This window comes from Mirounga angustirostris, unplaced genomic scaffold, assembly GCF_029215605.1.
Source record: "Mirounga angustirostris isolate CCGP_5_RB_7025 unplaced genomic scaffold, mMirAng1.0.hap1 SCAF_4, whole genome shotgun sequence".
Lineage (NCBI taxonomy): Eukaryota > Metazoa > Chordata > Mammalia > Carnivora > Phocidae > Mirounga > Mirounga angustirostris.
The window spans coordinates 165,650,357-165,666,099 of NW_026991712.1; the positions used below are offsets into that span (position 1 = coordinate 165,650,357).

General features: G+C 42.3%; 1 protein-coding gene across 1 annotated transcript in view; it reads right to left on the reverse strand.

Moving 5' to 3' along the window:
* Nucleotides 1-15,609, reverse strand: part of RBBP4 (RB binding protein 4, chromatin remodeling factor) — a 23,533-nt gene extending 7,924 nt beyond the window's left edge. Inside the window, exons 1-8 of the mRNA XM_045898183.3 lie at nt 15,410-15,609; nt 14,675-14,822; nt 10,093-10,238; nt 2,478-2,651; nt 2,012-2,127; nt 1,734-1,894; nt 1,514-1,640; nt 1,296-1,373 (exon numbers count right to left, since the gene is read on the reverse strand). Coding sequence (XP_045754139.1) covers nt 1,296-1,373; nt 1,514-1,640; nt 1,734-1,894; nt 2,012-2,127; nt 2,478-2,651; nt 10,093-10,238; nt 14,675-14,822; nt 15,410-15,425 — 966 coding nt within the window. The 5' untranslated portion in view covers nt 15,426-15,609. The remainder of the gene's footprint in view (nt 1-1,295; nt 1,374-1,513; nt 1,641-1,733; nt 1,895-2,011; nt 2,128-2,477; nt 2,652-10,092; nt 10,239-14,674; nt 14,823-15,409) is intronic.
* Nucleotides 15,610-15,743: the final 134 nt, after the last annotated feature.

Here is a 15,743-nt window from a genome sequence, read left to right on the forward strand (position 1 = left end):
GAGAGAGAGAGAGAGAGAGCACAAGCTGGGGGGAGGGGCAGAGGGAGAAGCAGACTCCTAACTGAGTAAGGAGCCCAATGCGGGGCTCAATCCCAGGACCTCAGAATCATGACCTGAGCCAAAGGCAGACCCTTAACTGACTGAGCCACCCACCCGTAAGTGCCTCCACCCTTTAGTTCTTAACACTTAACAATCTTCTGTTAGGTGAATCTAAATGGGCCTTTCCTTGCTATAAAACTGTAAGCTCTTTTTTAAAGATTTTATTTATTTATTTGACTGAGAGAGAGCGAGAGAAGGAACACAAGCAGGGGGAGTGGGAGAGGGAGAAGGCGGCTTCCCGCAGAGCAGGGAGCCCGACGCGGGGCTTGATCCCAGGACCCCGGGATCATGATCTGAGTCGAAGGCAGACGCTTAATGACTGAGCTACCCAGGCGCCCCCCAAAACTAGGTTCTTTTAGACTTTATCACCTCTTGACTGCTATGCGTCTAGTAGGAGAGAAATTGTTTGTTATGAGTTAATTATTCTCTGGGAATAAATCTTCATGGGAATAAATCTAAAAAGATGAGAAGGGGGGGAAAGCCCTAAACATCCTTGTAAATAGCATCTTGGGAGTTTATTTATTTATTATTAATTTATTAATTAATTTATTTATTTTTAAAATATTTTATTTATTTGACAGAGAGAGACACAGTGAGAGAGGGAACACAAGCAGGGGGAGTGGGAGAGGGAGAAGCAGGCTTCCCACGGAGCAGGGAGCCCGATGCGGGGCTCAATCCCAGTACCTCAGGATCATGACCTGAGCCGAAGGCAGACACTTAACAACTGAGCCACCCAGGCACCCCTTTAAGCTCTTTGATAGCAAAGACTATATATAACATATTCCTCACAGTGTCCTGGCAATAAGCATTGAACATAGTGCCACATTTCTTGAACTGAGTCAGGGAGCTCTTTGCATGTTAAGAAAGGAGCTTAAACTGATGAGGCAGAAAACATGGAGCTAGTACTTTTGGCTTCAACTGCAAAATCAATAGACATGGCAAGTTCTGGAAATAAGGGAAGGGACAAATGTCAGGAACATGAATACAATTATCGGGCACTGATTTTCTTAATACCTCAAGAGTAGCCAATGACCAGTTTGAGGAAGTATAGAAATAACAATCCCAATTCCTACAGAGATTATCATAGATACGTAGAAGATTTCTATTACTGATAGGGGATAAAGCACAAGTGTGCCTACTCACACATCCAGGTTTTCCTTAAACAAACAAACAAATGTAGCGTTAGTTTCTCTTACCTGGAATATTTCATCCTTATGTGATTCAAAGGAATGCAACTTAAGTTTCAGATTTCTCAGATCCCACAAGGCAACAGTCTATGTACAAAAAGGAAAGCAAGTGCAATCAATAATTTTTTAATGAGAAAACCTGCAATTGAAAGAGCACTGACTGTGCATTCAAAGGAAGCAAAAGAAATTTACCCAATGTTTTTTTTCTTAAAATAAACCAAACTGACCTTGTCGGCTGATCCTGTGGCCAGAATGAACTCACTATAAGGATTGAAAGATAGGCAGTTCACTTCAGCAGTGTGAGCATCAACTGAGTGGCTTGGTTTAGAAGTATTGTTTGAACGAGTATCCCAGCTTTAATAAAAAAGGAAAAACATGAAAAAAGCTTGAAATGGGTAATATAAAACCTAGACAACAAGTAAAAAACTAAAAATGGATTCTACTCACATCATAAGTTTCTGATCATCAGCAACTGACCCAAACAGAGACTCATGGAGCAAATGCCAGGAAACATCTTCTACTACTGCTGTATGTCCTGTAAAGATGGTCTTCGCATCCACCACTTTTCCTTCCTTTGGAACAGCACTGATGTCCCAGAGGCAGATGGTCTTAAATGTAAAATTAACTATTATATAAATGGAAGCTTCTCACTTCCCCACATACCTCAGAAAAGAAACCAACTGATAAGCAGCCCAGATTTGCATCAAAATGAGAAGGACACGTACATGGTCGTCTGAAGCACTAAGTAAGTGCCCACTGAGATTTGGGTTCCAAGAAAGTCCATAGCCTTCCTTCTGATGTCCACGCAGACGCAAGTCTGGGTTGCACTCTCCAGAAGGGTCTGCAAATTAACAGATATATCAAGACTATCCAGAGTCTACTGCCTCTTTGGGTCTACAAAGCATAATGGAATTGTGATGAAGAGATCTAAAGCTCTTCATATTTATTGCAAAACAGACCCATTATGATCAAATTTTTAACACTTAAAATGCACCATTATTCTGTTCTGTGTAAAAAAAAGCATTTTTTTTCACCTAGGTAAGAAGACCAAAGGAAGAATATCCATATATACCAGTATACATCACAAGATGTTAAAATATACAAATAACAAGCAATTAAATCCAGATTGAGTGGAACAGTGTATTCCCATAGTGACTCATTATCTGTATTTGAACTGAAGAGGGCAAGTACCTGGTTTGGAAGGATGTTTTGTATAGTCAAAAACAAGAACATCACTGGATGGAGTCTTTGTTGCAATGATGCAAGGGTTCTGGGGCATATAACGCGCCCGGTTTACTTCTCCTTCATGGTTGATCTTGATTTCTATTTCAATTTTTCCACTAACTGAGCCAAAACCTCCAAATTCTGTAAGTAAGAAATTGCAAATGAGGACAGAGCAAGAGCTACTCTGTCACTCAAATTATGACACAGGCAAGCTTTTTATCAGCAACCTGGTATAATACTAGAAATAAATTAGACATTTGTTAATAGTATAAACTGTTTTCATACCTCTTATTTCATTTGATTCTTACTGCAACCCTACACAGTAAGGAAGACGGTTAATATCCCCCAAAATTCTACCAAGAAAAACAGAAATTTGGAGTACCTACAATAATCTGTTCTTAGTGACAGGACTACGGCTGAACCTAATGTGAATTCCCATTTTCCTGATTCCTAGCCTAATACTCTTTCAGCTATACCTACACCAATTCTAGATAGTTATTTAACAAACGTTATAATACTATCTAAAAGTCAGGAACACTACCATTTCCACTTCGAAAGCAGATTCTCAATAAGCAATTTTCAAATCTCATTTAAAGTAACAAAAAGTGCTGAATAAATAAAATCCAAGTTACTGTATTATTATTATTTTTTAAAGACTTTATTTATTTATTTGACAGAGAGAGACACAGCGAGAGAGGAAACACAGCAGGGGGAGTGGGAGAGGGAGAAGCAGGCTTCCCGTGGAGCAGGGAGCCCGATGCGGGGCTGGATCCCACTGGGATCATGACCTGAGCTGAAGGCAGACGCTTAACGGCTGAGCCACCCAGGCGCCCTATTTTATTTTTTTAAGATTTATTTGAGAGAGAGAGAGTGAGAGAGCGCGTGCATGTGAGCATGAGCAGGGGGGGCGGAGGGAGAGAGAGAGAATCCCAAGCAGACTCCGCACTGAGTGCAGAGCCCGACATGGGGCCCATCCCAAGACCACGACCTGAGCTGAAACCAAGACTCAAGATGCTCAACTGTCTACTCCAGCCATGTGCCCCTTAAGTTACTATTTTAATGAATATTAAAGTACACAGTGTGCCAGATACTAGAGAGTCCCCTTTACACCATGTATTTGAAGCTGTAGTTTGGAATGACCTTGCTAAAATACCATCACACCATTATCTTTTCCCTGTACCATTTCTCTTAGTCCAGTGAGGAAAAACAGAGCCACAATAGCTAGTTCCATTTTCCTTAACCCCCACTTATATATGCCAACCACAATCCTTAGCTGAAATAAACCAGGCAGGCAAGGACTAGACAAAAACATTTTTTATTCACATTTGACTACTGTATGCACTTAGTTCTCCCAAGTGCCATTATAAAATGTATAACAATATAATTTGTGATCATGTAAATCTTGGCAAAGCAACATATAAACAAATACCTATGTTAATGATTAGTCGAAGAATTACAGAAAGCAGCATGATAAGATACTTAAGAGTTGGACCTTGGCCTAACTGACTGCCAAAGCTTGATTTGGGGAAGGCCTTCAATTTCTGAGTCTCAAATATCTTCTCCATAAAGAAAAGTTGTGAGAGTAACTTGTAAATTAAAACCCTGTCAACAGCACTGTTATACAAGTGTCACACTTTGAAGGACAAAAATCTTTTCAAAAAGCAAGGACATAGATGGGTAATATGGCTGGCAGATTAGATAACTTTCAATTTCCAAATAACTTTTTACAGTTGAAATGCAAATGTCTCATAAAGACTAAAAATCTAAAATTAAAAACTCAGAATAGACTCTAAAGGAGAAAACAACCCCACATTAAACGAATTTCCCCCCAGAACTCTAGACCTCGAGTATCTACAATGTAAAAAAGAAGGCATAAGATAGAGGATTGCGAAGAACTTTCAGTCTAAACACAGAGAGAAAAAACAGTACTACAGATGACTATGACAAAAAAGCCTAACTGCCAGAAAAGCGATCCCGATGACAAGGGAAGGGGAACAGCTGCCGACGAGCCCGCAGAGCAAGGGCACTGACTACATAATGTGGGGTATTTTGGTATTGGAGACATACTAAACAGAGGGTGTCTCCCTAACTGTGGTTAAAATACAGTAGTAAGTCAGCTTAGACGATTCACAATGGACTTTTTACAAAGATGAGGACTCATCTATTTAAAAAATAATTAGGGGTTCCCAAGCTGAAGCTGACAGACAAAAGGACAAATCTGAAGTAGGAAACAAAGACTGAGGTATCAATGTACAATAAATGACTATCAAGGTCCAGTTGTATTCCTATTTTGCTTGCTTCTCTCCATATAAAACTCTTTTAAAAAAACTTGGCGGGGGCGCCTGGGTGGCTCAGTTGGTTAAGCGACTGCCTTCGGCTCAGGTCATGATCCTGGAGTCCCTGGATCGAGTCCCCCATCGGGCTCCCTGCTCGGCAGGGAGTCTGCTTCTCCCTCTGACCCTCCCCCCTCTCATGTGCTCTCTCTCTCAAATAAATAAATAAAATCTTAAAAAAAAAAAAAAAAAAAACTTGGCGGGGGGGGGGCGCCTGGGTGGCTCAGTTGTTCAGTGTCTGCCTTCGGCTCAGGTCATGATCCCAGGGTCCTGGGATCGAGCCCCGCGAAGGGCTCCCTGCTCGGCAAGAAGCCTGCTTCTCCCTCTCCCACTCCCCCTGCTTGTGTTCCCTGTCTCACTGTCTCTCTGTCAAATAAATAAATAAAATCTTAAAAAACAACAACAACAACAAAACATGGGGGGGGGAACTTGAGCTATAATGTACTAAAAGTGCCTAGCTTGACAAATTTTTACAAATGTATACACTGGGAAAACCAGCCCCCAGATCAAAATATAGAACATCTCCAGCTTCCCAGAAGGTACTATCATGTCCCTCCCAACCAATATCCACCCTCCCCCACAAACAGGTAACCAGAACTGATTTCTACCTGTAAGCCACTCTTTGAGTCCATAAAATACCTTTTGATCAAAAAAGAGTAAACTCTAACAACAAATATTCAACTATCTCACCATGATTTAATAAGTTTATTTTATACAATTCAGAGAAAAGACTAAAGATATCTTAAAAAAAATTCTCCAAATAAATCGCTAAAAATAAACTTGCTGGTATTTAAAGATCTTGGTAACAGAGTCATAAGTAAAATTTTACATCTAATCTATTTGACAAGGGCTTAAAATGTGACTATAGCCAGGCTGACCCTAATATAAACACACAAATTCTTTTTACTGTCAAAACAGGACAAAGCCAGTTTTCAGTTTTCACTTTGAAAGTTCAATGATCTTTTGAAGCTGTCTGCCATCCATTACCTAAAACCAAACGGGGTCAAGTGGATGGTAACTAATTATAATAGTTCAATCTGAGAGCCCCGAATATTTCATCTGAGAGCAAGACTGACTAGTAAGCTATCTACCTAATAACCACCCAAAAGACATTAGGATATTATCTACTTCCACAATTGTTAAGACCATACAGAAGAGAGCACCACCCCTCTTTAAAGCACCAAGCCTATTCAGTGATCTGAAGGGGGGGGGGGCAGTAAAAGGAAGAGAAGAGAGAGAAAGGGAGATAAGCTGTGTAACCTTAGGGCAAGTTACAGCACAACTATTGAGTATCGGTTTCCCTATGAGGATTAAATAGGGTGATTTATATAGTTGTACATATATATCACGCATTACCAATATTTTTAATTGTTCCTCTGTAATTAAGCATTAATTAAGGGGGAATAAAGCAAAAGTTGGTTTGACGTTATTCAAAAAACTCAGTTACCAGAAAAGATCTGAGTACATATGTTAAAAAAAAAAAAAAATGCCACTTCAACAACCAGTGAAGAAAACAATTTGCCAGCAAATGGAATTTTTTTTTAAGATTTTATTTATTTATTTATTTTTTATTTATTTATTTGACAGAGAGAGAGATGGCGAGAGCAGGAACACAAGCAGGGGGAGTGGGAGAGGGAGAAGCAGGCTTCCCGCTGAGCAGGGAGCCCGATGTGGGGCTCGATCCCAGGACCCTGGGGTCATGATCTGAGCCAAAGGCAGACTCGTAACAACTGAGCCACCCAGGCGCCCCTGGAATTTTTTTTTTTAAAGTAGCCTCCACGCCTAGCATGGAGCCCAATGCAGGGCTTGAACTCACCACCCTGATATCAAGACCTGAACTGATCAAGAGTCGGAATTAAGCTTAACCAACTGAGCCACCCAAGTGCCCCCAGCAAATAGTATTTTTAAAAAATTGTTAACCACTTAGAAAAATGCTTGGATTCCTACTCCATACCCAATGCCAAAACAAATTCCAGAAAGATTACAGTTTTAATGGCCAAAACATAAATAAGCACCAGAAAATAACAGGTAAATATTTTAAAATCTTGGAATAATAAAGGCATTTCCAAGAATGACACAAAATCTGAAGGCTTTCAGACGGAAGTTGGGACAAGTAAATCCAATGTTGGCAAGGACATGGAGAAACACACACAAATACATCGCTATTGGGGCGCCTGGGTGGCTCAGTTGGTTGGGCGACTGCCTTCTGCTTGGGTCATGATCCTGGAGTCCCTGGATCGAGTCCCGCATCGGGCTCCTTGCTCGGTGGGGAGTCTGCTTCGCCCTCTGACCCTATCCCCTCTCATGTGTTCTCTCATTCTCTCTCTCTCAAATAAATAAAATCTTAAAAAAAAAAAACATCGCTATTGGTGGGACTGTGAATCTTTTCTGGAGGGCAACAGCAGTTAAGAATTTCACTTGAAAATGTTCTTGCCCTTTGATCAGCATTCCACTTAGAAAATTATTTTAGGGGCGCCTGGGTGGCTCAGTCGTTAAGTGTCTGCCTTCGGCTCATGTCATGGTCCCAGGGTCCTGGGATCGAGCCCTGCATCGGGCTCCCTGCTCGGTGGGAAGCCTGCTTCTCCCTCTCCCACTCGCCCTGCTTGTGTTCCTGCTCTCGCTGTCTCTCTCTCTGTCAAATAAATAAATAAAATCTTAAAAAAAAAAAAAAATTATTTTATAGCAAAACTATGCAAGACATGGTACAAGAACTGTTTTTCAAGCCAGAAAATTGGAAACCACTTAAATGTCAAATAAGGGATAGTTAATTATGACATAGTATACAACCATCAAAAGGAGATACATCTTAAACATAAAGATGGCCAAGATACATCAGTTCAGGAAAGCATATTCTTCTTTTTTTTTTTTTAAAGATTTTATTTATTCATTTGAGACACAGAGATACAGAGAGAGAGAGGGAAAGCATGAGCAGGGAGAGGGAGAAGCAGGCTCCTCGCTGGGCCAGGAGCCCGATGTGGGGCTCGATCCTAGGACCCTGGGATCATGACCTGAGTTGAAGGCAGACGCTTAACCATCTGAGCCACCCAGGTGCCCCAGAAAAGCATATTCTATGCTGCATCCTTAGTACCAAGAAAAAAGCCCGGTGTACAGTAAGTACTCAACATATATGTTGGATAAGTGAGCCAATAAATGGGATAGATAAATCATTCAAAAAACAATTTAACAGTCATCTATATGTAGAAGATAGGTTTATGGCAGTGGCAGAGTCCATAGTTCTCTATTTGCTTTGTCACTAAATAATCAAAAATCCTATTTAAAAACAATTTATCTTCATTTAATAGAAAGGAAGCTGACGCTCAGAGAAACTAAATGATTTATCCAAAACCACACAGCTAGTGAGTGGCATAACGGGATCTCAAGCCCAAGACCTTGGACTCTTTTAAGTTCAGTGTCCATCCCCACCCCACCCCAACACTAATGTCTACCCAGAGAATAACTTCCCAATAATTGTTGGGTCAGTGACACAAAATCGTATTTGTGGACCTTTATCTTAAGAACTTACTACTTTGCATTCTGTATCACCCTAAAGAAATATGGAGTGATCAAAAGATTAACTGCACACAAGAATCCTGGCAAGTAACCGGAGCCCAAAAGAACTTAGATAATCTGGGCGCCTGGGTGGCTCAGTTGGTTAAGCGACTGCCTTCGGCTCAGGTCATGATCCTGGAGGCCCAGGATCGAGTCCCGCATCGGGCTCTCTGCTCAGCAGGGGGTCTGCTTCTCCCTCTGCCCTCTTCCCTCTCGTGCTCTCTGTCTCTCATTCTCTCTCTCTCAAATAAATAAATAAAATCTTAAAAAAAAAAAAAAAGAACTTAGATAATCTAAGAATGGATTCTACTAATCAGAAGAAATTTTACATTAAATATCCATTTTTTAGATCACATATCTCAATGAGAACGTATCTTTTAACTCTTGGTATTAATTTGAGTTTAGGGATAACAACAAAGGTGACTCATCCATTTCCACCTCTATTAAAAGGGAAAGAGTTAAGTATTTCATGAACAGCTAAACCCTTAGATTATCTCCTAATATAGAATTAAATGGCTCATTTAATTTTTATATACATATCAAGTGTAATGGTTAAGTCATTTCTACCACTTCAAAATGGAAAGGGTAATTTAAGTCATTGTTTCTCAATCTTTTTCCCCCCTCTAAAAAACCTTATAAGACATCTTTTCTGACACCCCTGATGAAATTTTAATACCACAGATATCCTGTGTATTTATGTATACCATGTATATCTGTGCTTTATACGTTTAAAGAATAAAGATTGTTGGGGTGCCTGGGTGGCTCAGTCGTTAGGCGCCTGCCTTCAGCTCAAGTCATGATCCCAGGGTCCTGGGATCGAGCCCCGCATCGGGCTCCCTGCTCCACAGGAAGCCTGCTTCTCCCTCTCCCACTCCCCCTGCTTGTGTTCCCTCTCTTGCTGTGTCTCTGTCAAATAAATAAATAAAATCTTAAAAAAAAAAATAAGAATTAAGATTATTTTCACACATCCCCCATTCCAAGAACCAATTTTCATCCCCTTGGGGCAATTATCTCCCATGCTGAGAATGCACAAATGCATGCATGCACACCAGTAATAAATGGTGGACTTTGGGGGCACCTGGCTGGCTTAGTTGGCAGAGAATGTGACTCTTGATCTCGGGGTTGTGAGTTGGGTATAGAGATTACTTAAAAGCACAATCTTAAAAAAAACAAACCTATGATGGTAATAATTTGCAATATATGAGTGTATCAAATCAACACCTTGTACAACTTAAACTTACACAATGTTATATGTCAATTACATCTCAATAAAGCTGGAATTAAAAAAAAAAAAGCCCCTCCCCCCCACCAATAAAGGGGCACCTGGCTGGCTCAGTCAGAAGAGCATACGACTCCTGATCTCAGGGTCTTAGGGTTGAGTTTGAGCCCCACATTGAGTGTAGAGATTACATAAATATAACTTAAAAAAAAAAATAGAATGAATGAATGAATGGTGGATTTTAGCTTCTTTCAATTCTAGACACCCCCCCACCCATCTAGTAGAGGAGGGTTTCTAGAAAAGACATAGAACCAGATATCTAATAATATCTGTATTGCAAACGCAGGGTTTCCAAAGCTCAAAATCTTATTACTAATTTGACAGGCTACTTAATCAAACTTTACACCCTTTTCATGACAATTCAAAGATATGAAAGATATAACCCATTCATCATTCCTTCTTTCAGTTTGAAGATTCCTACCTCCTTTCTCACTGTCGTAGTGTGAAGCATCAAACTGAGCATCATCGTTAGGGAGCTGCACACTGGCTATCACAAGATGGTTTTGTTCATCTGACGTGTGTGTTCCCAGGACAAGTCGATGAATGCTGAAGTCTTTCCCTTCGGGTCTGTAATAGCAATACATGGTCACTATTCAAATTAGTAACACTAAGAGAGACAATGAAGTCAGTGATAATACTTGGTATGCAAAAGGCACTACTACAACTAGGTTTTGGGAAGAAAAACTTATCAAGAGCCACATTTCTGGGGTGCCTGGGTGGCTCCGTCGGTTAAGCGTCTGTCTTTGGCTCAGGTCATGATGCTGGCGTCCTGGGATCAAGCCCCGAATCGGGGGTCCCTGCTCCACAGGGAACCTACTTCTCCCTCTCCCTGCCGCTCCCCCTGCTTGTGCTCTGTCAAATAAATAAATAAATCTTTAAAAACAAACAAAAAAAAGCCACATTTCTGACTTTTTTTTTTTTTTTAAGATTTTATTTATTTGTCAGAGAGAGAGAGAGAGAGCACAAGCAGGGGGAGTGGCAGGCAGAGGGAGAAGCAGGCTCCCCACTGCACAAGGAGGCTGATGATGAGGGACTTGATCCCAAGACTCTGGGATCATGATTTAAGCCGTAGAGAGATGCTTAACTGACCAAGCCACCCAGGCATCCCCATATTTCTGACTTTTATTGTATCTTCCATAGAGGAGTATAAGGAGAATCACACAGCACTTAGTGTTGTAAATATTTCTTAAGTTGGCCAAAAATTTACAATTACTTTGGGGAAACATCTAACGGAATAAAATGTGAATTACTCACCCTTTACAATAGGTTGGGGGTAAAGAAAACAATTGCTGGGTACACTAACACTTTAGGTTACTTCATTAAAAGGTAAAGGAAAGAAAATAACATTAGGTAAACTAATTGTTCAAATATTTACCAAGTACCTAATCAGTAAGCAAACTGTGCCAAATACAATGAAGTACAAAAATGATTAAGACATGATTTGTGCCCTTGAAAAGCTAGGGGCAATTAGATAGTATGTACATAAATAATTAAAATATAAGTCAGAGGGGGAGATGAACCATGAGAGACTATGGACTCTGAGAAACAAACTGAGGGTTCTAGAGGGGAGGGGAGGTGGGGGGATGGGTTAGACTGGTGATGGGTATTAAAGAGGGCACGTTCTGCATGGAGCACTGGGTGTTATGCACAAACAATGAATCATGGAACACTACATCAAAAAGTAACGATGTAATGTATGGTGATTAACATAATGAAATAAAATTTTAAAAAATCAAAATTAGCTAAGGAGAAAAAGAAAAAAAAATATAAGTCAACCAGTACTACATGAAAGGCACACAAGAAGATAGGAGTTTATATAAGAAAGATTACTTCTGGGGCGCCTGGGTGGCTCAGTTGGTTAAGCGACTGCCTTCGGCTCAGGTCATGATCCTGGAGTCCCTGGATCAAGTCCCGCATCGGGTTCCCTGCTCGGCAGGGAGTCTGCTTCTCCCTCTGACCCTCCCCCCTCTCATGTGCTCTCTCTCATTCTCTCTCTCTCTCTCAAATAAATAAATAAAATCTTTTAAAAAAAAAAAAAGAATGATTACTTCTGGAATTAAGGAAGTGTCCGTTAAAGAGGTGATACTTCAGCATCAGCAGACGTCAAAATGAGCTAAAACCCAGAAGAGACAAGGACTCTGGTAAACAGTATTCCAAGGAAAGGGAACTGAGCAAAGGGCAAGTCCACAAAATCCCAGACACCTAAGCTGTTTACAAACCATGTATCACTTAAAGATGAAGATACTTGAGGTTTAGGAAAAGTAGGCAAACTTGCTTAACATCACACAACTACTAGGACCGATATCCCAATTTGACTTTGGATGTGGGAAAATGCAGTCAGAGAGAAGGCTAAAAAACAGATTCTAGGGTGCTGAATGCCACCTTAAGGCATTCACGACTATGCTACAGGAGGAACAAGGGACCATGGAAAATGTCTAAGGGACCTAACACCATCTGAATAACCACAGAAGGATTAATCTAACAGTGTAAAGCAGAGGTTCTTCAAGTGTGGTATCAGGACCAACAGCATCAGCATCACCTAGGAACTTCAGCTAGAAAGGCAAATTAAATTCTCAGATCCACTCCAGACCTACTAAATTAGGAAACTGGGATGTTGGGCACAATGGCCTATCTTATCATCCCTCCAGCTGATTATGATACATGTTCAAGTCTGAGAACCCCTGGTCTAGAAAAGAAAGATTTTACATAATAGAATCCACCAGAGCTTTAAATGAACTGTCAAACCAAAGTCAACTATGATAAAGAGAAATAGAAACAATAGGAGAAAGCTGGAGTGGGACTCTATGGAAAGAAGATACTCAGTCTGGGGGCGCCTGGGTGGCTCAGTCGTTAAGCGTCTGCCTTCGGCTCAGGTCATGGTCCCAGGGTCCTGGGATTGAGTCCCACATCAGGCTCCCTGCTCCATGGGCCTGCTTCTCCCTCTCCCACTCCCCCTGCTTGTGTTCCCTCTCTTGCTGTCTCTCTGTCAAATAAATAAATAAAATCTTTAAAAAAAAAAAAGAAGATACTCAGTCTGGAACATGTGATATTGGGGAAGACTGTAAGATACTCCAGAGAAGACACCAGCAGGCAGCTGAAAATTCAGGAAAAGCTCAGAAGGAATTACTCTGCACAGAGGCAATAGATATCTATATCCTACATAGAAAAAGTAGAGGGCACCTGGGTGGCTCAGTTGTTAAGCACCTGCCTTTGGCTCAGGTCACGATCCCATGGTCCTGGGATCGAGTCCCTGCTCGGCGGGAAGCCTGCTTCGCTCTCTCCCACTCCCCCTGCTTGTGTTCCCTCTCTTGCTGTGTCTCTCTCTGTCAAATAAATAAAATCTTAAAAAAAAAAGTAGAGGAAAGAGAGCTGTCAACACAAAACTGGGAATACCTGCATTTAGGGTAAACAAAGAACCACAGGAAGCGAGGGAAGAAAAGTATTACAGAACTACAATTGTATTTTTTTAAAAAAAGGATATGAATAAATACCACCACTACCACCATACACACACACAAAAAAGACCAACAGACACAAAAAATTAAACACTTGACATTAGGTATGCTTGCTTCTAAGTAATCCTCATCTTAAAAAGAAAATTAGTACTGCTGGGGCGCCTGGGTGGCTCAGTAGGTTAAGAGTCCAACTCACGATTTCAGCTCAGGTCATGATGTCATGGGTCGTAGGACTGAGCCCTGTGTGGGCTCTCAAATAAATAAATAAAATCTTTATAAAAAATAAATAAATAAATAAATTCACCTTCATCTTTGCACTGTCACTTCCTCCTGGAAGCCTTTCACGGTACCCTAGGTTGAGGTGATTTTTCCTTGCCCTGATCATTTTATCTGTGCTACTCTTATAATTATTTTTTACTGTAACACAGTAGCCGCCCCATCCGTGGTTTTAGTTACCCGCGGTCAACCACAATCCCCTCCGGAAGCAGATGATCTTCCTTCTGACTTATCATCAGGTCAATAGTAGCCTAATACTTCATCACAATGCCCATGTCATTCATCTCATTTTATTTCATCACATAGGCATTTTCTCAACAACATCACAAGAAGGGTGAGTACAGTGAGAGATTTTGACAGCAAGAGACCACAATCAGATAGCTTTTATTATGATATATTATTATAATCACTGCTTTATTATTAGCCTCTTACGTGTCTAATTTACAAATTAAGCTTTACCGCAGTTATGTATAGGAAAAAACATAATATAGAGTTCAGTACTATCCATGGTTTCGGACATCCACTGGGGATTCTCAGCCATATTCCCTACAAATAAGGGGGGTGGGGATATGTACCATACTATATACACAAGAAGTCAAGGCTGGGAGGGTGTCTTATCTAAACTTGCACACCATGATATGTGGTACCTACCAGACCCTACATAAATGGAAGGTAAACTAAGTACTATTTTATCTTCTTAGAGGTAAGCTTCTCAGGTGTAAGACCTACCCTACATGTGATTAATCTCTCACTATGCACAATTCCCTTATATAAAAACCATCCCACCTTCAGGTGTTAGTTCTAAACATCCTAAGTATCTCTGTAAAACTGCTCTTAGCACATGTAACTGTACCTATTAGTTTACATCAGTCTCTTCAAACTATACATGGGCTCCTTGAAGGCAAGTACCATGTCACATAAATCTTCGTACTAACCAGCTACCACCTCTAGATTCCAATGTTTTGCTGAAAAAACTGAACTCATCATAGCATTTTTTGGAAAGCTGACACATTTTACATTATTTGGTCAACTGTAGTTACAACAGGCTATTCAATTCGTTATCAGGAAAAGAAAACAAGTTTTCTCTTATCAGGTACACTGCAAAACTATTTTTACATTTTGTCTTATTTTTTGGCCTAGGAAAAAAACTTCACCAATAGGTTTTGATCACGTGCTCTCTTTGGGTGACTGGAGGAAAACAGGGGAAAATCAACGTGAGAAATCTACACTGAGGAGGCCGTAACAAGATATCGTTCAAAAGATTCACATCACCTGGTTACATCTGGAAGCCACTGTGCAGTTAGGCTAGGCCACTCCAGAGCATGGGTCATCACCAAATCGTAAAGAAAAGGGGTATTCTTTTTCCATATTTTGTACTCTTCGTTGATCACACGTTCTTCTACTGCGTCATCAAAGGCTGCTAAAAAGTTAAAAACAAATTAAGTTAGCGAACACAAATGGAAACCGAGTCAACACGTCCTAAGCTACCGGCCCTGCTCGAGTCCAGATTCCGAAATGGAGGAGATACGTGTAAATCTCCCCCCCGCGGAGGTACCAACACCCCTCTCCACCCGCGCGGGCCCGCAATTACTCTCGGGCTAGCCAGGCCCGTCACTCCGTTAGCCGTTCGGGCGACGGCGCCGGGCCTCACGAGCACGCTCCCGTTCGCGCTGAGTCTACAGAACCGGCGCGGAGGCCCGCACACCGGCCCCTGGGGTGGGGAACGGCGTAGGCAGAACCGGGAGAGGCGGACGGACCGACAGGGAGCGCGGGGCGACACCAAATAGCGGCCGGGGCCCCCCCACCAGCTCCACGCCGCGGCGACAGGCCTCCGCGCCGGAGGAACTGGCGCGCCGTTAGCCCGCCCCGCGGGGCGATTTCTCCTCACGCCTTCGATGGTGGGGACAGCACTCAAGAGTCGGGCTTGTCTTCACTGCTAGGCCCTGTCGAGGCCGCGGCGCCAGCCCGGCACCCCCCGCCCTCCTCGGGCGGCCCCAGCACCCTCACCTTCCTTGTCGGCCATGGCGGGCAAGCAAGCCGGGGGGATCCCGGGGTCGAGCGTTGCGGGAGGGGCGGGGAGGCTACGGGCGCTCGCTCTGCGCGCGCGGCCTCTATTGTTTCCTGCTGCCCCTGCGTGAGGTCCGACTCGAGCACCTTCGCGCCAACACTGGCCAATCGGAGCGCCCCGAATGGTAGGGTGGGCGGGGAAGCCGCGTTCGCAGCCTATCCAGACACGCAGAGTCGCTTTCTGCGGGTCCGAGGCGCGCGCCCCTCCCCTGCCCCCACACGGCCCGGAGCCGACTTCCTTCGATTGCGCGCGCGCGGAGCCGGTGGGAGTGCG